At 41.6% G+C, this 24,332-nt stretch overlaps 1 protein-coding gene and 1 non-coding gene across 2 annotated transcripts; both read left to right on the top strand.

Moving 5' to 3' along the window:
* LOC141619267 (uncharacterized) lies at positions 1–22,420 on the top strand. The gene is made up of 3 exons (XM_074436296.1): positions 1–490; positions 21,007–21,131; positions 22,409–22,420. Exons 1-3 carry the CDS (start codon positions 1–3, stop codon positions 22,418–22,420), a joined length of 627 nt encoding a protein of 208 aa, XP_074292397.1.
* LOC141625192 (small nucleolar RNA R71) lies at positions 4,770–4,877 on the top strand. Its single transcript, XR_012534985.1, has one exon. It is a non-coding gene; the product is annotated as a small nucleolar RNA R71 (small nucleolar RNA).
* Positions 22,421–24,332: the final 1,912 nt, after the last annotated feature.

Raw genomic sequence — 24,332 nt, 5'->3', positions numbered from 1 at the left:
ATGAGAGCTTCTCAGGACAGACAGAAAAGCTATGCTGACACTAGGAGAAGTGAGATTTCTTTCGAGGTGGGAGAGAAGGTACTACTCAAAGTGTCGCCAATGAAGGGAGTTATGAGGTTCGGGAAGAGAGGGAAGCTGAGTCAGAAATTCATCGGACCTTATGAGATTTTGGACAGAGTTGGAGAGGTGGCCTATCGTTTAGCCTTGCCACCAGCGTTAGCCAGAGTTCACAATGTCTTTCATGTTTCCCAGTTGCGGAGGTATCTGAGCGATCCATCACATGTGTTGAGTCCTGAGGTGATCGAGGTGGATGAGCAAAGTTGTCCTATCCGGAGACACCCAAGGAGATTCCGGACGGGGAAGGTGAGGAAGACCAGGAATGGGGAGACAGCTTTGGTGAAAGTCTTGTGGACTAACCACAATGTTGAGGAAGCTACATGGGAGACTGAGGCTTCCATGAGGGAAAGCTATCCACACCTATTTGCATGCGGTAAGTTCCGGGACGTAACTTTCTTTTTAGGAGGGTAGAATGTAACATTTTGTTTCCGACCTAAATCCATGTGTCATCTACCTTAGGGAATCTGTTTTGGGGCCCACATCGATGCGTGTGGGGGTTTGCTAGATGAGTGAACTTCGGGACGAAGTTCATTTTAAGGGGGGAAGACTGTAATACTCCGTATTTTATATCGCTAATTGAGTCGAGTTAATTGTTTAGTCGTATTAAGATCGTAAGATCGAGTTATCGTAAATTTGTTAAGACGGGTTTAACTGAACAAAGTCACGTCAACTAATTCTTTTAGTACACTTACCCATTTACCCGTTGACCCAAGCCCGTTTACCCATGACCCAATTAACCAATTAACCTAAGTTTAACCTAATTCTACCCTAACCCTACAAAACCCCACTCCCTCACCCGCCTATCATTTTCAGCGGCACATTTCCCAACAAACACACAAATCGAGAGAGGGAGAGTGAGTGTGGGCGTTGTCGGAGCAGCAAGGAGGGCCTTAGGGTGGTTGTCGACGTCCATAGTTGACCCTGGTGGCTGTTGAGGTGGCGGAAAAAGGTATGAGTGCAACTTTCTCTTTTGTTTTCGTTTTCTGTCGGGTTTTTGTTTGTGGCGTCGTGACTCAGGGAGGTGATTTTGGTGGCTGGTGTCGGGGATATGGTATTGGGTGGTTTGGGTCGTCTCTATTGGTGGCGGTTAGGGAGGTTCTTGGCGGCAGAATTGGCGGCGAGAGGTGTTATTGACAGGGTAGATCACACGGGTGTCAGCAGGGGGTTTTCAGGCGGGTTTTAGATGCTTAGGTTGGGGTGGCACCACCGTGGACTCGGGGGAGGTCGAAATGGTGGTGTCATGGTGTCTGGGTGCGTGGTCTGACGGTGAGCAGGGCTGTGGTGGTTTGGTAGAGGGTAGGGCATGGCTGCGGTGGTTGTGAGACGAGGACAGGGGGGTGTTTGGTGAGGCACGGTGGTGAAGCAGGCCAAATGACGGCTCTGGTTCGACTCGCCGGCGGCAGTCGACCAGGTTGGGGTCGGTTGTTGGTGGTGGGGTCGAAGAGGGGAGCAAACCTGGTGGTGTTCGTGGTGGTTTAGGGCGGCGCATGAGGGGTGTGAGAGAGAGTGAAAGTGCGGGTTGTAGGAGACGGGTTGATATGATTAGTTGTGTTGTTTCGATTCTTTTAATCGTATAACGTGTTTTATCATTTATTATATCGTACTCTTATTTAGCTAATTAATCCCCGAGTTATTTAAATGTTTAGAGACGGGTTTGAGTCGGGTTGGTAAAATAGGAAAAACTGTTAGATCGGGAAAGTTTCCATTTAAGGAAACTTTCCATTTTAAGAAACTTCTATTTTTAGTAACTTTCTATTTTGGGAACGGGAATGGTTTAAGTAATTGTTTATCATTTATTTATCTTTCAGAGGGCGAATTTGTTGTGGAATATTACTGAGCACCCGACTTTTTGTCTGCAGTACTGAGGTAGGGGAATACACTGATTGAATTCTTACGCTTATAAAGAGTTGGCATGTTTGGTGATTATATGACATATCTGATTATCTTATTTATCTTGTTGAGCATTATTGTTTCATACGTTTCATACATTACATTTGCATCGGAGTTGGAGGAGATGAGATTATTGTGATTAAGGCCCAGGCGGGTTCTGCAGGACTTGCCCTGGTGTCCTCAGCTGCGAGCTGGCAGATCGGCTACGGTCGATGTATAGTCTACCGGGGATCGGTATGGCTGGGCGTTCCGGGGATGTGTGTGATGGAGATGAATGGAGGAGCATAGCATTGCATTCTTTATTATATCGTATTACGTACTCAACCTCGCGGTTGACCCTGTGTATTCGTGTATGCCTGTGATGATCCTTTTAATGGGGAGCAGATTGACAGGTTGTTGAGACATTGAGAGCTGGCAGGGAGAGAGCATGGACCACCTGACTTAGAGCTAGCCCACTTTTATTTTTTTTAGTTGTCAGACTTTATTTCAATTTAAGACATGTTCTATTTCCGTTGTAAACATTATTAACTTTTATTTTAAAGTACTGTTTATCTTTCTCTTTGTTATCTACTGCCTCGGATTCCCGAGATGGTAACACCCTCCTTTATCTGAGGAGTCCTAGCTCAGGCCCTTCAATAAATGGGGGTGTTACACAAAGGGAATGAGTGCGATAGGAATTGTCCACCCCTAGTCAGGGTTATAACAATATCTCAGGGCCACTCGAGGAGTAATGAACTGGAAATTCGTGGCCACGCTTGGAATGAATCCATGGTGGATAAATCCGGTCAATCAGTTATTCTCCAGATCGAGGAAACCACTCTCGATATGATCACTTGCAAGTACGACCTGAAAGACACCTTGCATTGAGTGGGAGATAGTAATAGGACAAGAGAATTGGTGATGCACACTTGTCGAGGACAAGTGGGAGATTGTTGGAATATGTGTCCTCCGACAATAATGCGATCACAACTGTTGATCATGATGATCACATGTTTAAGTCTCATTTTAAAAGAATACAATTGGGAAGTATTTTTACTGTCAACTGGTCCAAACATATCGGTAATGATTGGCTGACTAGAGTTTGACATTACTGTCGTGCGACGGTGGTGATCAGTTGATCCCCTAGGTCATACCTAAAGCATATTACTCTTAATTGATCATTTAGTTGATCGTATAACGTTACGAATTAATTAAATTACTTGAAAATTGACGGACGATTTTGGAAGTAAAATTTACGTATCTCATTGTAATCTGATTAATTAAGATACGGTCTAAGTAATCGAATTGTTTCATTACTCAGATGAAATTATTGTTTAAGGAAACAATTGAAATTGAATGAATTATTATAAATATAAGTTATTGTGATTTATAATTTGTAAAATATTTTGGTACAAGTAATTATGAATTACTAGGTCGATTTTTGTATATGACGTATTTTTATTAATACGTTGATTTTTAATATGTTAAAAATACATAATAAATTTATGTGACATGTGACATATGACAAATTGACATTTTTACAAAGATAAAATGGAGTCCATTTTATCCTCTTGACCGAAATATTGGAGAGGATTAGGAAAATATTAGGTTAATTGTATTAGTGGTAAACATAATCATGTTTACCTAATACTAGACTTGCATGCCTACTTGTTCTTGTGAAGGCAACCATGAGCATGCATTGGCTCCCTTGTTCCTCCTCTCCCACCCGGTTTTGGGAAGAAAACCATTGTGGTTTTTCTTCTTATTTTTGCCTAATATTCACTAATATACCCACTAGTGAACATTCATTCATTCATCCATCTAAAAACAAGAGTTTTAGAAATTCCTCTATTCTTCCTCTCTCCCAACCGGTTTTGATAGAGAAACCAAATAATTTTTGGGTCAATTTTCATACAAAATTAATATTATTCTAGTAATAATAATATTAGTTTTATTAAGAGTTTATCTTGGGTATTAATCCTTGGGAGGGATTCTCATCTTGAATCCTTGTTCATCCATTAAGGAAAGCTCAAGAACAAGAGAGTAGGAGAACTCTCTTGTGCCCTTTGATTCGAAAACCATATGTAAGGATGAATATTTCTTCTTTGTTTTGTTCATTGTTTGCATGCATAAGATCACTATTTAATATTATGAGTAAATTAACAAAAACATATATGAATATGTTAGTATATAGATCTACTTTTACTTCAAAAGGGTCTTTGAGCTTGGTTTCTCATTGGAGGTGGGGTGTATGTTTGTTGGGCGTTTTGGACATTTTGGCTCTTGTATGAAATATTTGGATGGAATTTGGTGTTCTCATTAGAGTAGTTGGAATAAGGGGTGCCATTCTTGTATGCTTGGAAAGCATTAACTTGTCCATTTGTTCCCCTACATTCACTTTGCGCATGTCCCAAAGTTTCACAACTTTCACATACTCCACTTGGAATTGAGGATGATGCCACCATAGCATTGACATGTTGTTTGGGTGATTTGGAAGCTTCATCACGCTTAGCCATGGCTTTCTAAAACTTTAAATTGATGGTGTCGATATGAGCACTTAGTTGAGCACCCAATTGAGTGATGGAATCTACCTCATGCTTTCCTCCTCTTGTGGCCTTTCGAGGCCTACTATATTGGGAATTATGAACTGCCATCTCTTCGATTTTGGCCCATGTTTGATTGTCATCAACTTCGGTAAACATCCCATTGGATCCCATATTGAGAATATTGCGGGAATCTTTATATAAACCGTTCCAAAATTGTTGCACAAGGAACCACTCACTAAGCGCATGGTGTGGACAAGAACGACAAGTGTCCTTAAATCGCTCCCATGCTTCATATAATGACTCCTCATCCCTTTGTTTGAACCCGGTGATTTGGGCTCTTAACATATTAGTCTTCTCCAGAGGATATAATTTCTTGTAGAAGGCAAGTGATAACTTCTTCCTTGAATCAATACCAAGGGTAGCCTTGTCTAGGCTTTTTAACCATTGCTTTGCGGTACCGATCAAAGAAAAAGGAAACAATACCCATCGGATTTGGTCTTGAGTAACTCCGATTTTAGAAATTGCATCACAATAGTCACAAAAAGTCTCCATATGTGAATGATGGTCTTCACTAGGCATCCCTCCAAATTGACTTCTCTCAACTAATTGTATGAATGCGGATTTGGCAATGAAATTACCGGTTAAATGTGGTGGTGTAGGAGTACCGTTTGGTAGGTTCTCCTCGGTTGGTACGGAATGTGATGAAAATTTAGGCATTGTAGGTTTATTTGTGGTGGGTTTTGAATTGGGTTATTCCTTCCTTATCTTGCTAAAGGGTTGACAAACTCAATGTTATTTGGTTGAATGTCCACAATCTCACCAATACCTACGACTCTTGAAGTACCTCTAACAACTCTTCTATTGTTGGTTAAAGGTCCTTTCAATCTCGAAATCAATAGGTAATAAATTACCTTGTGATCCCCTAGTCATGCAAAATATCAAACAACTCGAAAACAATTAGAAAAACCTTGAGGAGATTGACTTCCCCAAGGTAAAGAAAGACACAACTAAAAACAATTAACGAAAATCAAATAAATTGAACACCGTTCCCGGCAACGGCGCCATTTTTGGTGTGGCTATAACTCGTCGTCAAAAGCTACCAACCAAAACAATATTTATAACTTCACAAACTACTCTTAGCAAAGAGGTAAGTAAAGGTCGGATCCCAAGGGACGGGTATTGATGTAGGATTTTCTATTGCAAAAAGCTATGTCTTAGGGTGTCACAAATTGGGTTGAGATGAGATATGGTCTAAACTAATCAACAAGATGAATATAAATTATGTAAAGCAATTAAAGGGGTTGTAAATAATTGATTAAAATCACTAGGGTGTCACGGGTTTATAAGGGATTCATCGAAATAGATTATACACACATGTTCTCAAATAGATGCAAGCACTTATTGTTGTGATGGGATCGAGTTAGTGTATATCTTACAATCCCTAGGAGAATTTATGTCCCGGAGCCGAGTCGTCTTGAATGTACAACACCTACAAGTCGACTTAGTATCCCCCTATTCAACTCTTATGCATGGTCTGTCTAATGAGGCTCGAGTTGGTTTATGTCTTACAAACCTCATTGAAAAGATAGGAGATGGGTAAAAAATGCAAGGATTCATAGGCTTGCATTTCATCAAACATAACATGTGCATAGGTTGAAATCACAACAAGCAAGCAAATTAATTATGAAAACATATTAGATTAACCATAGATCAATTCCCATATTTGTTTCCCCTAATTCCCGATTAACCCTAGCTAAAGAAGTACTCACTCATGATCAAGTTTAGCATGCGAATAAGGTTGTCAATCATACTAAAAAAGCAGAACATGACGAATAAAAGATGTGATTAACAATAATTAAACAAGGTTAAAAAGAAATTATACCTATGGAGATGATCCAGATAATAAAGCAAAGAATAATAGCAGTACTTGATGATTGATGGAAGGTTGTCAATCCTCCAAATAAACCCAAATGTCTTCTAATTACCCAAATAAAACTAAGAACAATTGAGAAATTAAGGAAAGATTAAGATGTCATTAATATTGAAAAGTGTGTTACAACTAGATTAAGACTAAATTAAGAGAGGATTAAGAATTGATTAAATCTTGATTAAAACTTGATTAAAAATTTATGATAATCTAAGTAGTACAATGGGGTATTTATACTAGAATAATTACAAGGATTAGGGTTACTAAAGGCTTAAATGTGTGGACGCGGGCCCATGGGGGCAAAAAGCGAAGCAAGCTTTTCCTCTTTGTTTGTTTTGCATTTGTGGAGTCGCCACCAATTTATTGTGTAAATTGGAAACCGTTCGAATACCTCGTGTCATGTCAAGACACAAAGTAATGACATGAACACTAAGCACTCGTTACCCTTAGCATTCTATGTCTAGAATGACTCTCGTGGATGCCAATGAACACAGATGTTCACAGAGATCTGGAGTAAGGGGTGAGGGTACGTATTAGGAAGCTCTTTTGGTCGAACACCTAATCCCGCCCGCCTCGATAGCGGCCTCTACTAATGATTAGGGAAATTGTCTATACTCGATATGTTGTCGATTTAAATGCATGCAATGCAACATCCATTAAATTAATCCTAGCATGTGAGAATTAACTAAGTCGGTGAACACGTAATTTAACATGCAATTGAGTCAAAGTAGGAATTTAGGATCGATTACATGTGAGAGCATACAAGCAATAAAAATACAATAAGGAAAATTACAATAATTACATCGGATTTATTGATTTATGTCGAAAATACATTTAAACCAGATAATTTTAGAAAAGAAAGAATAAATAAATAAACAAACAGAAATTAGGTGATAATACGATTAATATTTAATTAAATACGTAATTAATAAACTAGGTCAAGGCAGAAACGGGAGTTCAGGGACAGAAATCAACCGGGAATAGGCGCAGCAGAGCTGCGTCCCTTGGAAGAGACGCAGCAGTCGTTGCGTTTGTTCCTGGGTTGAGTTCTGGTTGTGAAGATGGAACCGCATCTCGTTAATGTTCATTGGTGAATTTAATGGTCGATTAATGGTATCTGACTCGGATGAAAGTGATTAACCTATTATTTACATGTGAACGAGGTCATGAAAACGATAAAAAACGAATGAAACTGATTAGAACGAATTATTTACAAGATGAATTAATGATGGTGACGGTAAATAACAGATACAAATATATCAAAGATGAATTCCAGAGATTCAATATGGGTAAATCGAATCTCTAAAACCCGAATTGACTTAATGACGAAAACCCGCAAATATGGATTATACGGGATTTAAGTCGGGATTTTGAAAGATGAATTAATTAATGATGATTAATGAATTACAGGTCAAAATTATCATATTCAAATTGTTATGTTAATGAAACAATGAACAATTAATAACAAAGCGAAAAACAAAAGGACGAACAAAAGACGAAGGAAGAAGAAAGGAAGCAGGAACCGCGGCAGCCTCACGAAGAGGCGCAAAGAGGTCTTTGCGTCCCTTCAAGAGGCGCGCAGCGATTCTGCGTCCTTTTTCTCGTTGTTGTCTCGATATTCCGTAAAAAGGGTTTTTAAACAAGGTTTTACAAATCAGTTTTTCGAATACTTTCGACATAAATCTTACAATATTAATTACGATAATAAAGAACAATAAACAAAAGAAGGATTTACACCCTCAGACTTACATGTTTGACGAAACGAGATGAACTAAGTTAACGTTTAGTGATGCTCGACTCGAATGTACGACGAATGTGCCCTCTAGGAGGAAAACAAATAAGATTGAATAATGTTGATTGATGTGGAGTTTGTCAAATTGGTCGGTCATGCAAAACGAGGTTGGTACTCAGAAAGATCCGAGCTTACGTGGTTGAAAGTTCAAGCACGTAGACGCCAAAAAGTAAGAACGTGGTCTAGAATGCAAAGGGAGAAGAGAAGGGCGGACACTCGCGTGAGAAATATGCGAGACCGAAGGTCTCTATTTATACTAATCACACGAAAGAACCAGGGTTTTCGGAGAAACTTTGGAAGTGAATCTCGAAAAGATATGAAAAATACACAGAAAAGGACTGAGGAAGAGGCGCAGTAGGCACTGCGTCCCTTGGAAGAGGCACAGCACTTGCTGCGTCCTTTCCACAGTGGTTTCCTCCTGCGGAAGAAAGATTTCCGCGTTTATATTATGGACTAACGGATTAATATCGTTTCCTTAATATTTTGTGTGAATATTACGGGAGATATTTTACCAAAGAGCAAAATATTAAAAAATATAGAATAAAAATATCCGGAACATTCCAGAACATTCTGACTCGGCTATTAAAAAATGAAGACGGTTTTTTGACCTGGACTCCAAATGTACTCTAATTACTGCCAAAACGACCGTATCAGCATGTAGATGACAATTAAGAGATAGACACAAGTGTTTGAGCGATCACTTGATGATAAACTTACGAACTGTTGACAGGGCAGTCGTATACCTATCAAAAATAACCAACTGGCTCTAACTAATATAGCTAGAGAAGTCGGGTCGATCTCCACAGGGAGATGGAAAATTGTCAGCTTAGTCTAAGTTCGTCACGGTAACCAAATTGGGGGGTTTTTAATTGTATTGTTCTAACTAATAAGGGTAAGAAAGAGAATACAGCAGAGAAAAAGGATTAAGCAGATAAGGAAAGCAGCTAAGACAGACGGTTCACCATGATCATTCAGTCAAGTAATCTAGGTTTCAGGTTAGTGCAAATATAGTTCAGGGAGCAGTGAATATCTCCTTTCGGTCTCAATTCGCTATAAAGCACAAATAGCTTAGCTTTTGCCCTCATTATAGTGCCTTATTGTTCGCTACGAGTCTCTCCCTTTCCAACCTTTCGGTCCAGTCAAGGTTTACTATGATTTAAATGCCTAATTGCGTCGACTCAATTAGACAGATACAGACAAATGCAACAATTAACAACAAAAACTACACCAGCATTAACCTAATATGGCAACTACTATCCCTTCATGATCATGGATCCCCTAGTCTTAGCAGGGGAAATTAGCTATGCATAACTATTGAATCAACAACAATAACATAAAGATAATTGAAATTAAACATACTAACAAAGATAATAGAGATTGAATAGGGTAAAGATGATAGCAATAAAAGGAAGGAAGAAATAAAGCAACAATTAAGATTAAGGAATTAAGAAGGAATAATAATACCAATCACAAATCCGAATTCAAGTAGCAAAAGGGTAGAAGGAGAGCAAAATCCAAGAAACAGTAGGAAATGATAGAGTAAAAGTGAATGAGGAAGAGTTACGCAGTCTACTGTATTAGTAGTGTACGAAAATCCTCCTCTAAACCTAATCCATAACTAAATTACAAAAGCCCATACGAAAATAGGCGGAAAAACTCTAATACAAGCAAAACCACTTGATCGAGAGGAAATAAACCACTCGATCGAGTAACTAAGTGCCAAACCCCTCGATCGAGTGGAAATAAACCACTCGATCGAGTAACTCCTTGTATTGCCTACTTGATTGTATACTGGGACTGCTCGATCGAGTAACCTCAGTATATAAAGCATTCGACCGACTAGAAAATCTACTCGATCGAGTTATCTTGGTACGTTTAGGCACTAAACACCTTCCGAAACTTGCTCACGCGTCTTCAAAGTGATAGATTCCAAGCTCCGGCTCCTTGTTCTCCATAAATGCATTCAAATGGGACGAATTTAGGCTCGATTTAGCTCTTTTTTGGTTTATTCCTGCAATTTACATAAAACGAACCAAAGTAGAATATTCGGGGGTATTTGTAGCCAGATGCTACATAAATAGTACAAAAATGCGTGTAAAAATGAGGTAAAAACCTTATATAAAATAGACGCATCAAATCTCCCCAAACCAAACCTTTGCTTGTCCCCAAGCAAACTATGAATGCAACAGTGGAACGGGACCAACAAATCAGCTACAAATCACCCACCAAAACCAGTTTAACGCAACAACTAACAAAGTGGCAAATGATAAGTGCAAACGAGTTAAATCAATGTTTCAAACTTACTTAACAGTCGACCTTGCAAGACTCAAAAGATATCGGACTCTCACGGGTCGCTCATCACTCAAAATTAGGCAAAAGGTGAGTATATATGTGAAAGATAGAAAGAAGTAAAGACACTCACCTAACTCGACCTATAAGAACATGCATGCAGTTAATCATGAATAAAGTCTCTACAACCGTACATATGCATTCCAACCATACTAATGACCACGACACATGCCGAGGACTTACATTTGGGTAAGTGAGGTAATGGGTAAGAAGGGGCTAAGATGAATTTGGATGTGTGGGGTTAATAGCCAGGCTAGCAACAACGAATCCAAATATGAACTGCATCCCAACTTCATACTCAATATATATAATAAAACAAAACGGCGCAAAATCCATGCACTCAACTCACGAAACACCAAGAACTTGTCTACTACCCATAAGATGTAAATTAGACATGGGAGTGAAAATCATCCGTACAATTTTTCATTTTTTTTCTTTTCACACTTGTTTTTTCTTTCTTTTTCTTTTTCATATTCCATATTTTTTTCATTCTTTTCTTCTCTTTTTTTTTTCATCCATCATTTTTTCTTTCACTCCCTTCAATTCTTCCACCATCTTCTGAATTCAAATAAAAATAACCAAACTGAAGTAAAGCATTCCAAACAGCTACTCATTACTAGCTCGGCTAGGGTAGGAAAAATTATAGTATGTAGCTAAAAGGACAAAAAGGCAATTTGGCTATGTGAGGCTCATTGGTAGAATGAAATAAAGGGGAACTGCCTCTCCTTAACATGTGTCACCATCCACAGACTGAATGCATACATGTATTAAGAAGACTAAACTCATGCTTATGCAAATTGATGTTACATGTCTTAAAGAGAGTACTACTCACATCCTAAATGAAACCGGTCATGAATGTCACCAGTTTATAAAGCTCTAACCTCAGAATGTAATGTAGCTTGCCGATATATGAGGCAAGTCTATTCATTCAGATAAGAGAGAAACAAAAACTCGTAAATCATGCACATTATCATGCCAACTATATGTCAAGAAAACTCAAGGCTAAGGTAAGGATTCAATGTAGCGTCAAAGTTCAAACGTTCCGACTCAAATTAAACGTGATTTTTTTTGAATTTTATGTGATTTTTTTGAATTAAAAACGACAATACATGCGAAAATAATGAAACGTGGAAGCGAAAATGCAAGAAAACATGCAGATACAGATATGGATGCATACCTCCCCAAACCAAACCATACAATGCCCTCATTGTACCAAAAATAGGGAAAGAAATGCAAACTGAGGAGAAAAGGATAAGTGGAGTCGGAATACTTACAAAACGTCATGAAGAGGGACCTCCCCAAACCGACCATGAACATGGGAGGTCAAAGGAAGTCAAGCAGTAGCTCAAAAGACGTAAAGTAGCAGCTGGAAGACAAAACTACTTGATCGAGTAGCTTGGAATAGCTCGATCGAGTGAAAATAATCACTCGATCGAGTAAAATAATCACTCGATCGAGTAAACGTGATTATGCAGCTTGTCGATCGAGTATATATCACTCGATCGAGTGGAAATAATCCCAAAAGTGCTCGATCGAGTAGAAAAACTACTTGATCGAGTGACTGTACCTGCAGAACACGCATCAAAAGCAAGAAAAATACATAGGGTGCATAAAACAGCGTCTAAAGTTCAGCAAAAGGCTAAAGAACAATAAAAAGTTCAACAAAAGTACAATAAAACAGTCCGGGCTGCCTCCCGGAGAGCGCAGGTTTATGAGGTCCCGCACGACCTTTCTGGCATCAATTAACTGGCACATCTAGCTCGTCGAAGTACAAGACTTCAACACAATTGTCTGCTTCATTTGCCTCGTGATATTGCTTCACATATTGCCCATTCACCTTGAACCTACTTCCTTCGGAATCTTCGAGCTCCACGGATCCAAATTTGGTAACAGCCGTCACCGTATAAGGACCACTCCACCTGGACTTCAGCTTGCCAGGAAATAATCGCAATCGGGCATTAAACAGCAGTACCTTTTGCCCAACATGAAACTCCCGAGGTAGAATTCTTTTGCCATGCCATCTCTTCGTCTTTTCTTTATAAATGCGCGAGCTATCATAGGCATTAAGCCTAAATTCTTCCAACTCATCTAGCTGCAAAAGACGATTCTAACCACACAACTTAGGATCAAAGTTAAGCTCACGAATTGCCCACCAAGCCTTACATTCCAATTCAACAGGTAAGTGACATGATTTCCCATAAACTAGCCTATAAGGTGATGCACCAATTGGTGTCTTAAAGGCAGTTCTGTAGGCCCATAATGTGTCTTCTAATTTAAGACTCCAGTCCTTCTGTGATTTAGAAACTACCTTAGACAAGATCTCTTTCAGCTCGCGATTAGAGACCTCAACCTGACCACTAGTTTGGGGATGATACCCAAAACCACGCCAGTGTTGGACACCAACTTTAGACAGAATAGAAGTTAGTTTCTTTTCTTTAAAGTGCATTCCCCCATCACTAATGACGACCCTTGGGACACCAAATCGGGGAAATATGACCTTTTTAAACATTTTTATCACGGTCTTGGCATCACAATGAGGTGAAGCAATTGCCTCAACCCATTTCGACACATAATCTACAACCACTAAAATGTACCTGTTACCTTTACTAGACGGGAACGGTCCTTGGAAATCAATGCCCCAGACATCGAAAACCTCAACCTCTAAGATACCATTTTGTGGTATCTCATGTCTCTTTGAAATGTTCCCTGATCGTTGGCAAGCATCACAAGCTGAAACAAAAGACTTAGCATCAGCAAACAAAGAAGGCCAGTAAAAACAAGACTAAAGTACCTTAGCCACGGTACGCGATGGACCGTGGTGACCACCATAGGAAGAGGAGTGACAGCCTTCCAGGACTACTTTGGCCTCCCACTGCGGAATACACCATCTGTAGAGACCGTCTGCACATTCCTTAAATAAATAAGGATCGTCCCAAAAATACTGCTAAGCGTTATACAGAAAACGCTTCTTCTGCTGATGAGAAAGGTCAGGCGGCAGCTTGCCACTGACAATGAAGTTAGCTATATCTGCATACCAAGGCTCTTGGTTAACAATAGACGATAATACATCAAATAAAGTTTCATCAGGGAAAGAATCATCAATAGGTAAAGAATCTTCCCCTTCTTGTCGCGACAGATGATCAGCTACAACGTTCTCAGCTCCTTTCTTATCCTTAATCTGAAAATCAAACTCCTGAAGAAGGAGTATCCATCTCAATAGCCGTGGTTTAGCCTCCTTCTTAGCAAGGAGATGCCTCAAAGCTGCGTGGTCAGTAAAAACAGTAACTACTGACCCAATCAAATAAGAACGAAATCTCTCTAAGGCATAAACTACAGCTAACAGCTCTTTTTCAGTGGTAGTGTACTTCACTTGAGCCTCATCCAGAGTTCGGCTCGCATAGTAGATTGCATTTAAAGCTTTTTCTTTCCGTTGGCCTAGCACCGCTCCTAGTGCATAGTCACTGGCATCACACATTATCTCAAACGACAAGTCCCAGTCGGGAGGCTGTATGATCGGCGCAGAGACTAAAGCCTGCTTTAACCTATGAAAAGCAGAAAGACACTCATCAGTAAACACAAAAGGGGCATCCTTAAGTACCAGCTGTGTAAGTGGTTTAGCAATTTTTGAGAAATCCTTGATATACCGGCGATAGAAGCCGGCGTGGCCAAGGAAACTCCTCACCCCCTTAACATTAACAGGAGGTGGTAATTGCTGAATCACTTCCACCTTTGCATTATCAACCTCTATTCCCTTGTCAGAAACTAAGTGCCCTAAGACAACTCCCTCGTTGACCATGAAATGGCACTTCTCCCAGTTAAGCACGAGATTAACCTCGATGCAGCGCTGCAACACTTTATCAAGGTTAGACAGACAGTTAGAAAAATCACTTCCATAAACACTGAAATCGTCCATGAAAACTTCCATAATAGACTCGATAAACTCTGAAAATATCCCCATCATGCACCTTTGGAAGATGGCAGGGGCATTACATAAACCAAAAGGCATCCTGCGATAAGCAAACACGCCTTGAGGACAAGTAAATGTAGTCTTAGCTTGATCGTCTGGGTGGATAGGGATCTGAAAGAACCATGAATACCCGTCTAAATAGCAGAAAAACTTATGAGAAGCTAACCTTTCTACTATTTAATCAATAAAAGGAAGGGGAAAGTGATATTTCTTGGTGGCGGCATTAAGCTGTCTGTAGTCTATACACATCCGCCAACCAGTCACCACTCGAGTGGGTATTAACTCATTCCTATCATTCTTAACCATAGTAGTCCCTCCTTTCTTCGGGACTACCTGCACTGGACTTACCCATTTAGAATGACCAACAGAATAGATAATACTTGCGTCGGGCAGCTTCATTACCTCAGCCATCACAACATCTTTGCATCTTGGTTCATTGCCGACCGACTGTCTGCAAGGTTTGTGATCTTCCTCCAGCTCTATCCTGTGCATACAAATATCGGGACTAATCCCCTTGATATCCTCCAATGAATAACCCAATGCTTTCCTGTTTTTCTTAAGCACAGCTAACAAGGAAGTCAGCTGATCATTATCAAGCTTAACACTAACAATGACTGGATATTGCTCAGTATCGTCTAAGAAAATATATTTTAGATGAGAAGGAAGAGGCTTACGCTCTGGTACCTTTACCTCAATGGAGCAAAGAGTGCTAATCATCTGTTCCACTTGCTCTCCCTCAGCGTCGGTGAGTCCACGCTCATCTAAATCATCTATAAGCAAATCCATCACACCGTCATCGTCATCTGGGCTATCTGCACACTCATCCAAAAGCATAAGAGCTTCTAGTGGGTCCTTCATGAAAGAACCCGACCAGAAGTCATAAATAGACTCGTCAATAATATCAACAGAATAACAAGTATCCACTATCATTGGCCGAGCCAAAGTACTAGGCAGACTGAAAGTAATCGCGTCATCCCCTACTGCAAGAGTCAAACGCCCTTGTTTGACATCAATAATGGCCCCATCTGTACAAAGGAATGGTTCCTAAGATAATTGGGGTCCGGGTGTCCTCAGCTATATATAAAACAATGAAATTCCTTGGTATAAAGAGCTTGCCTACTTTCACATGCACGTCCTCAAAGACACCTAAGGGTCTCCTAACAGATCTATCAGCCATCTGTAGGGTAATGTTAGTCACTTTAAGATGACTTATATTCAATTTCTTGTAGACAGATAGGGGCATGGCACTGACGCTGGCTCCTAAATCACAAAGAGCCTTATCAATAACCACATTGCCTATAATACAGGTAATAGAGAAGCTACCCGGGTCTTTCATTTTAGGTGGAGCCTTATTTAAAAGTAAATTACTAGACTCTTCCATAAATGAAACTGTCTCAAATTCACTTAGCTCTCTCTTATGCGTCATAATATCTTTCATAAATTTAGCGTAAGTAGGTACCAGGGTAACACGTTCGGTAAAAGGGACAGTTACCTGGAGGTTCTTCACAACGTCCACAAACCTACCGTACTGTCGCTCGATCTTCGCGTCCTTCAGACGATCTGGGAAGGGTACTCTGGTAGCAATGAGTGGACCCGCGACTTTCCCCTTACCTTTATCAGTGCGTGACGTCTCCACAGCAGGGGAAGATGACACGGTAGCGGAATTAGATAGTAAAATAGGGTCTCCGCTACTTCTGGTACTCGATCGAGCACTTTTACCACTCGATCGAGTGGTTTCATGTTGGCTTTTACTCGATCGACCACTTTCTTCACTCGATCGAGTGATCTCTTTTTCAGGCTTACTCGATCGATCATTTTTATCACTCGATCGAGTGATTTCTTCAGCTATTTTACTCGATCGAGTAAGAATATTACTCGATCGACCATCTTTGATTTAGGCACTCCTCGATCGATCACAATTATCACTCGATCGAGTGATGGGATGAATTATTTCACTCGATCGAGTAAATTTTTCACTCGATCGAGTATCTGAAGAAAACGCAACAAGGATTTCGTCTAGAAATTCATCCAAATCATCATCCGGGGTATTATCAGCTGTCATAACCCCCTCTTCTGGTACTTTTGGGCCCTCATGAACCCGGCCACTTTGGAGATTCGTTGCATTAACCGGATCGCATGTCGGTAGAAGGTTGTCTTGGTCTTTCGCGAGTGTTAACTGCGCGACTTGTTCTCTCAACTCCACTATGATGGTTTCATTCCTATTGCATTTCTCCCCAAACTGTTATGTTAAGTTGAACATCAAAGATTTCAGTTTGGCAATTTCCTCGTTTGCAGAAGGGGAGACCGGTTGCGGCGCTGGCGTAGAAAGAGTAGAAACATTCTTCATTTCTTCATACAATTGAGAAAAAGGAACTCCTTGCTTGTATTTCTGATAAGCAAGGACGTTCTCTATACTTGCCAGACACTCAATAGGGTCATGCCCTTCCATGCCACATCTACCACATATTTCCACATGCTCAGTAATTGAGCAAACCTGTGCGATTTCACTGACGGCTTTCGTGATCTCCACATTACCTAGGTTTTTTCTAGGATTTTCTACTGCAGCTGTAGCCAACTCGTTAACTTGCTCACTACCTCGGGGATTTCCATATTGTGAAACATGAATGGCCATCTCTTCAATAAGGTGCCACCCTTGGTCATCTTCAACATTCTTCGTGAATCTCCCCTTAGCTACACTATCGAGAATAGCTCTTTGGTTTCGATATAACCCGTTGTAGAACTAGGTACAAAGGAACCAACGTTTGAGACCATGGTGAGGCACAGAACGGACGAGCTTCTTGAACCTCGCCCACGCCCCATCCAAATCTTCAGTAGGTAGTTGCTCAAAAGAAGTAATCTGAGCTCTCAAGGCATTAGTGCGCTGCGGTGGAAAATATCGCCTGTAAAAGGCCAAGGCAAGGGAACTCCAGTCGGTTACACCGGCTGCCTCCCTATCTAGATCCCTCAACCATTCCCGGGCATCATCAGCTAAAGAAAAGGGAAAAAGACCTCTCTTCACTTTATCCTGTGTCACCCCAGCAGCAAAAGGAATGGTAGAGCAATACTCCGTAAACAGCTCTATATGCCTGCATGGGTTTTCTTCAGGTACCCCCCTAAAGAGATTTCTCTCGACTAGCTGTATGTAAGATGGGTGGATTCCAAAGATTCCCGAATCAGTAATGGGTAGTAAGAAACCTTTTGGAAGGGAATCCACATTCGACTCTGAATGGCTGGCTATATTCGGCATTCTTGGCAAATAGAATTTACAAAGCAAAACAGATAACCTGCAAAACTAATCAAAAACTTTGCAGAAATGAGATCAGTCTCAAGGAATAAATTCCTTGAGACGAGAGACAAACTTAAATAAAGCAACAAAATTGCGCCACCTCCCCGGCAGCGGCGCCAAAATTTGACAGGGCAGTCGTATACCTATCAAAAATAACCAACTGGCTCTTACTAATATAGCTAGGGAAGTCGGGTCGATCTCCACAGAGAGATGGGAAATTGTCAGCTTAGTCTAAGTTCGTCACGGTAACCAAATTGGGGAGTTTTTAATTATATTGTTCTAACTAATGAGGGTAAGAAAGAGAATACAGCAGAGAAAAAGGATTAAGTAGATAAGGGAAGCAGCTAAGACAGATGGTTCACCATGATCATTCAGTCAAGTAATCTAGGTTTCAGGTTAGTGCAAGTATAGTCTAGGGAGTAGTGAATATATCCTTTCGGTCTCAATTCGCCCTAAAGCACAAATAGCTTAGCTTTCGCCCTCACTATAGTGCCTTATTGTTCGCTACGAGTCTCGCCCTTTCCATACTTTTGGTATAGGTCAAGGTTTACTATGATTTAAATGCCTAATTGCGTCGACTCAATTAGACAGATACAAACAAATGCAGCAATTAACAACAAAAACTACACCAGCATTAACCTAATATGGTAACTACTATCCCTTCATGATCATGGATCCCCTACTCTTAGCAGGGGAAATTAGCTATGCATAACTATTGAATCAACAACAATAACATAAAGATAATTGAAATTAAACATACTAACAAAGATAATAGAGATTGAATAGGGTAAAGATGATAGCAATAAAAGGAAGGAAGAAATAAATCAACAATTAAGATTAAGGAATTAAGAAGGAATAATAATACCAATCACAAATCCGAATTCGAGTAGCAAAAGGGTAGAAGGAGAGCAAAATCCAAGAAATAGTAGGAAATGATAGAGTAAAAGTGAATGAGGAAGAGTTACGCAGTCTACTGTATTAGTAGTGTACGAAAATCCTCCTCTAAACCTAATCCATAACTAAATTACAAAAGCCTATACGAAAATAGGCGGAAAAACTCTAATACAAGCAAAACCACTCGATCGAGAGGAAATAAACAACTCGATCGAGTAACTAAGCGCCAAACCCCTCGATCGAGTGGAAATAAACCACTCGATCGAGTAACTCCTTGTATTGCCTACTTGATTGAATACTGGGACTGCTCAATCGAGTAACCTCAATATATAAAGCATTCGATCGACTAGAAAATCTACTTGATCGAGCTATCTTGGTACGTTTAGGCACTAAACACCTTCCGAAACTAGCTCACGCGTCTTCAAAGTGATAGATTTCAAGCTCCAGCTCCTTGTTCTCCATAAATGCATGCAAATGGGACGAATTTAGGCTCGATTTAGCTCCTCTTTGGTTTATTCCTGCAATTTACATAAAACGAACCAAAGTAGAATATTCGGGGGTATTTGTAGCCAGATGCTTCATAAATAGTACAGAAATGCGTGTAAAAATGAGGTAAAATCCATATATAAAATACACGCATCAACTGTCACAAATCGTTCCATATACCAAACATGCGGCCCAATCATCACCGGGTGGTTTGCGGGAGGTGTAGAAATGAGGTATCTACAGAGCCCTCACTTTTACTCAGGCTTGGACAAGGCGAAAGTCAAAGTATAGCCATCAGGTCAATCGAAGATTACAACCTGACGACTATGGCGACGCGAGGCGGCTCAAGGGGTCTGAGCCAAGGACCTATCGTCGAGAACATTTTAGAGTCTATCGACTATCGGGGAGGGTCGTTTAATGTCTATTAGACTACGTAAGGGGGCTCGCTAGCCCTAAGAAGAGACCATACCTGAAATTTCTTGAAACTCCAGGGGAAACAAAACGCGATATTGGGAGGAGGCAGCAAGACGTAGTCAGGAACTGCTGGGAGAAATCTGCTTGGGTCAGCTTCAAACAAACTTCGGAAGAGCTTAGGGTTGATGTTGATCTCCATGTCTCGAGAGGGACGATTGCCTGTCCGTGAACTCTCGCTAGGGGAACATAATCCGGAACTGATCTCCATGTCTCGAGAGGGACGATTGTCTGTCGTGAACTCTCGCTGGGGGAACATAATAAAGGTGTGTCGAAACACCTGTCAGACAATATTCGCTTGTTGTGACAAGCAAGGTCTTGGTAAAAATATGGTGACAGTTTGCAGTTGGCTTGGAAATACGGGTCCGGGCGAAGAAGAAATTTCAAACGGACCAAATATGAGATATGACATCAAGGAAGAGGCACACCAAAGATGGGCCCATAAAATAACGAGCTTATAACGAATCTTCGAAAATTCATATGAAGGGAAACTGAGGAAGTGGTGCATCAAGAGTTGCGTCTCTTGGAAGAGGCGCAGCACTTGCTGCGTCTTTTTCTGGGCGTGGCATTCCTGAGTAAAAACCCGATGAAACAGGGGTTTTGTTTCATTATTTTGAAACACAAAATCCTAATTTCTCTCTAAAATTCCAACCATTTCTCGTCAAAATTTGACCAAAAGCTTGCATTTGCCATGACTAATCGAGGTATGTGTATTATTTTTGCATTAATCTTCAATAATTGATCAAATTGAACCGACAAATTAGGGTTTTCAACCCTAATTATGTCGGAAAGTTGGGGCTTTTCCCCCAAATGATTTTGCCTTGAAAAATTGACCTTGTAAATGGATAATTGGTAGTATAAGGATCATAACCATGTATTTGTTTCGAATTTTCGTTGAGTTTTGAGCATTTGAGTGAAATTGAGACGGTCGCACAGCTAAACCGTAAATCGCTTCGAAAGTAGCCTTAGGATTACCCATTTGTGACGAAACTTGATATTTGGAATCCTTGTATGATGGGTAAACTTCCTATCATCTCGGAATTTTGATTTGTGACAGCTTTTTCAGGACACTTTTCTAGGGCATAATCATAACGAAATGTTGTCGAAATTCCGACTCGAACCCATGACTAGGCTTCAACATAGGCTTGACTTGACCCAAATTACCACATGAGCGGTCATGTTTGTGGGAAAATGGCCAAAGATGGCGAGAAAAGAGCGATTTCGGAGCTTTGAAACCTCGAAAATCCCCTAATTAAGGCTTGTCGTCATTTGACGCAGCCCAAATTCACTTTAATTTTGTAGGTGATGAGGCTTCTACGTCAGGCAGAGCTCCTATGGATGTGGATACTGCTATTGACCCTTCTCGTTCATTTGAGGAGGCGTTAGAGCAGGCTTTTACCACCGCGGCGACGGCTGCTGAGGACGAGGTACTTGAGGAGGAGGAGGCCCCGAGACGGGCCAAGGTTGGACGGGGTGGTCGCCAGCGGAGGGGAGAACATGCGTGGGCTGAGACTTGGGACAGCAGGCACCTACTTTGGGCTGTAGAGGGTCACCTGTCCTACAGGACGGTGAAGAGCTTGGTAAATCGAACTCATCACTCTTCACTCATCTTCTTTCATTTCTTTTTGTTATTCCTTTTCTTCTTCATTCAAGCTAAAGATAGCTTTTGTTTCAAATCCAAATAGGAGGTCGGGAACATCAGATCGTTCTCGGACTACACGACGGCGATGGGGTGCTACGAAAGGCTGTCGGCTGAGGAGCGAGCCATCATCGAGCGGGGAGCGTTCTGTGCTTTGGTGCAGGCTTGGAGGGACATCACGAAGAGGAAGCTTCGGGCTAACCTTAGCCTGGTCCGAGCTTTCTTGGACCGGTTTTGGGACACGTCCTCCACATTTCACATGCCTTTTAGCGAGGTGGGGGTGACGTTGGAGGATTACGATATGATTTCTGGTTTGCCGTGTTGGACTGAGGTGGTGGAGTGGCCGGAGACAGCCATTAGGGTAGAATCGGCTGAGGCTAGGAGATTGATCGGCTGGAACTTGATGCCGAAGGCTGTTGCGGTACCCGGGTTGGTGCCTAGTTCTTACGTCCGGGACTATTTTGGGGGGAAGACCTAGACGTCGTTGGTGATCGAGGGGAGGGAGACGGCCCCTCCTCCATCTACTGCAGAGCAGAGAGTCCGCTTGTGGCTCTGGTGGTTCCTGTCTTCGATCTACCTCGGAGACAAGGGAGAGAGGCTATCGACGAAGCTCCTTCCCTTTCTTTCTGACATGAGCGACCTAGGCCGTTGGGATTATGTCACTGCTAGTTTTGTGGTCCTCATTCGCTTTATGAGGGCCATGGTTCGTCCAGAGTTGATGGAGAAGAGGACTTCTCCTGCCGCTGTTGGCCCTGGACTGTTGTTGGAGGTATGAACCTTCATTTCATTTCATGAAAGATCATTTCCTTTTCTTATCGAATCACGAAATATCGTTGTTAACTGTATTATTTTACAGGCGTGGGTGTACTCCTACTTTCCGAGCCTCGCGCCCAAGAGGACGGAGCCGGTGGAGAGGGCCTATCTCATTGTGAGGGATTGGGTGATGTGCCGCACGAGGAGCCGACGTTCCTTTCACGACGTCTGTCGACGGGAGGTGAACACTGTTCAGTTGGACGGCGTGAGTATTTCATCTTGCGTTGTTTGTCTTTTTTCTTTACTTTTCAGAACTGTTCATAAGAATGACCCTTCGTTTGATTTTCCTAGTGGGTGCCCAGGCCTTGGGTGGACTACACTGGCGCTCCTCCCTTTGTGGCTAAGGTCCTTCGACCCAGGAGCTCGAGCCGGTTGCTGCTTGGGAAGTCAATGGGTCCTGTGTGGTACTTGGGCGAGCGTTTGGCTCGTCAGTGCTCTCGGGATGTCTTGACGGTTCCCATCGATCCTCCTCGGACGATGTTCAGGGAGCCTTCCGATGCTGAGAGGGAGGCTGACTTAGCTGCCGTTGGTTATGACGCCCTCCTTCTTCCGGGCGAGGACTACTCGGCGTTCCTCTACGGGAGGCTGGCGTACTGGCCGGTCGTGGTAAGTGCTTTACTCGTACTTTTGATCATTTTTGAGAACACGATGAATGATCATCGGTTAATGGAAATCCTTGACTTTGCAGGAGGTCAAGGCGGCGGGCATCGAGCCCCCAGAGTACCCCGAGACCCTTGAGTACACTGACGCGACGGGGATGACAACGATCTCCGAGCTTCGCCACTTTGATGCAGCGGTGAGAGATGTTGGCTTGGACGAGTGGCATCATCTGATTCGGAGGGTGAGTCTCCTAACTTGTATAATTTTGTGTATGAACACTTTTGCTTGAGTTTGTCCAATCGTTAAGAATCTCTTCTTTCGAAATGCAGGTTGCGCCATCCCGGTTCGTGGCTTTGTGGAGGGTAGCCAACCGGCTGCGGGCTACTGACGTCAAGGCACTTGTTGGCGGTCGAGGACGTCAGGTATGAACCTTCCGTTTACTTCATTTTCGAATTTTCTAACTTTCCTTATTGTTTGGAATGATTGCTAGGAGCCAATTCTTGCGTTTGCAGGGGGAGAGCGACCTGGAGCGAGAGCTAACCCAGTCTCGGGAGGAGACAGCTCGTCTGCTGAGGGAGCTCGAGGTCCGTGACGCCGAGATTTCTGCTCTCGAGGCGAGAGTTGCTGAGCTAGGCGGCGACCAGCAGTAGTTTGCTTGTTGTTTCTGTGTGTTTTTGGCTGTACTTCGCACATTTTGTACATTTTTTGGGCCTACATTTTGGACATTCGGACTTTGTTTTGGGGCTCGAGCCCCCAGTTTGGTGTACATATCCCCTCTTGGTTTTTATATATGATGGCCTGAGTGCCTTTGCTGCTGGGTTGCTTTGTTTGTACCTGCAGGTTAGCTTTGAATAGGTTTGGTAGATGACGGTTTATGCCGTCATGCTGCCGAAATCTACACAGAAATCACATAGAACATACATTTGTACACATGGCCAAAATTAGCGCAAAACAAAATGCAAAAAATTTGCCGGAAATGACCCGACGATAGGGAGGGCTACCCCCTAAAAAAAGGAAAAATAGAAACATATAAGTGTGAAATGTGATGTGGAACGGGAGTGAAATGATTCCCCAAAAAAGAAAATTAAAAAGAAATGTATAAGTTTGAAAATGAATAAATTAAATTGGTGAAATGATTCCCCAAAAGAAAATTAAAAATAGGAAATGGATAAGCGTGCTAAGATGACGAAAATGTCGATATCGCCTCGAAATGCGTGCCTATGGAATTAGGAAACACGAGACATGGATATTTGACGGATTTACCAAAATAATAACCCGTATGAATAGGAAATTATTATTTTAGAAATTAGGAAAGATCCAACGCGGAAAAACACAGAAAGAAGGTTGAGGAAGAGGTGCAGCAAGTGCTGCGCCTGTTCCCGAGTGTATCCGTCCTGACGGATTTTAGGAAACAGCTTTGAGTATATGTAGAGACGTCGAGGGAGGTTTTATTCACATAATTCTTCCATCTTTCCTTCATCTTATAACATAAAGCTCTCAAAATAAGCATACATCATGAATACTCTCGAAATTTGTCTAAAAGAATGGACAAATGAGTTCTCCAATGTGGAGAAAC

Source organism: Silene latifolia, chromosome X (genome assembly GCF_048544455.1).
Source record: "Silene latifolia isolate original U9 population chromosome X, ASM4854445v1, whole genome shotgun sequence".
In the NCBI taxonomy this organism is placed as follows: domain Eukaryota; kingdom Viridiplantae; phylum Streptophyta; class Magnoliopsida; order Caryophyllales; family Caryophyllaceae; genus Silene; species Silene latifolia.
This window is presented reverse-complemented; position numbering and strand designations above follow the sequence as displayed.

Coding starts and splice junctions, on each gene's coding strand:
- LOC141619267 (XM_074436296.1), top strand. CDS start 1: ATGAGAGCTTCTCAGGACAGACAGAAAAGCTATGCTGACACTAGGAGA. Junction 491..21,006: donor TCCACACCTATTTGCATGCG/GTAAGTTCCGGG, acceptor TTAATTTTGTAG/GTGATGAGGCTTCTACGTCA.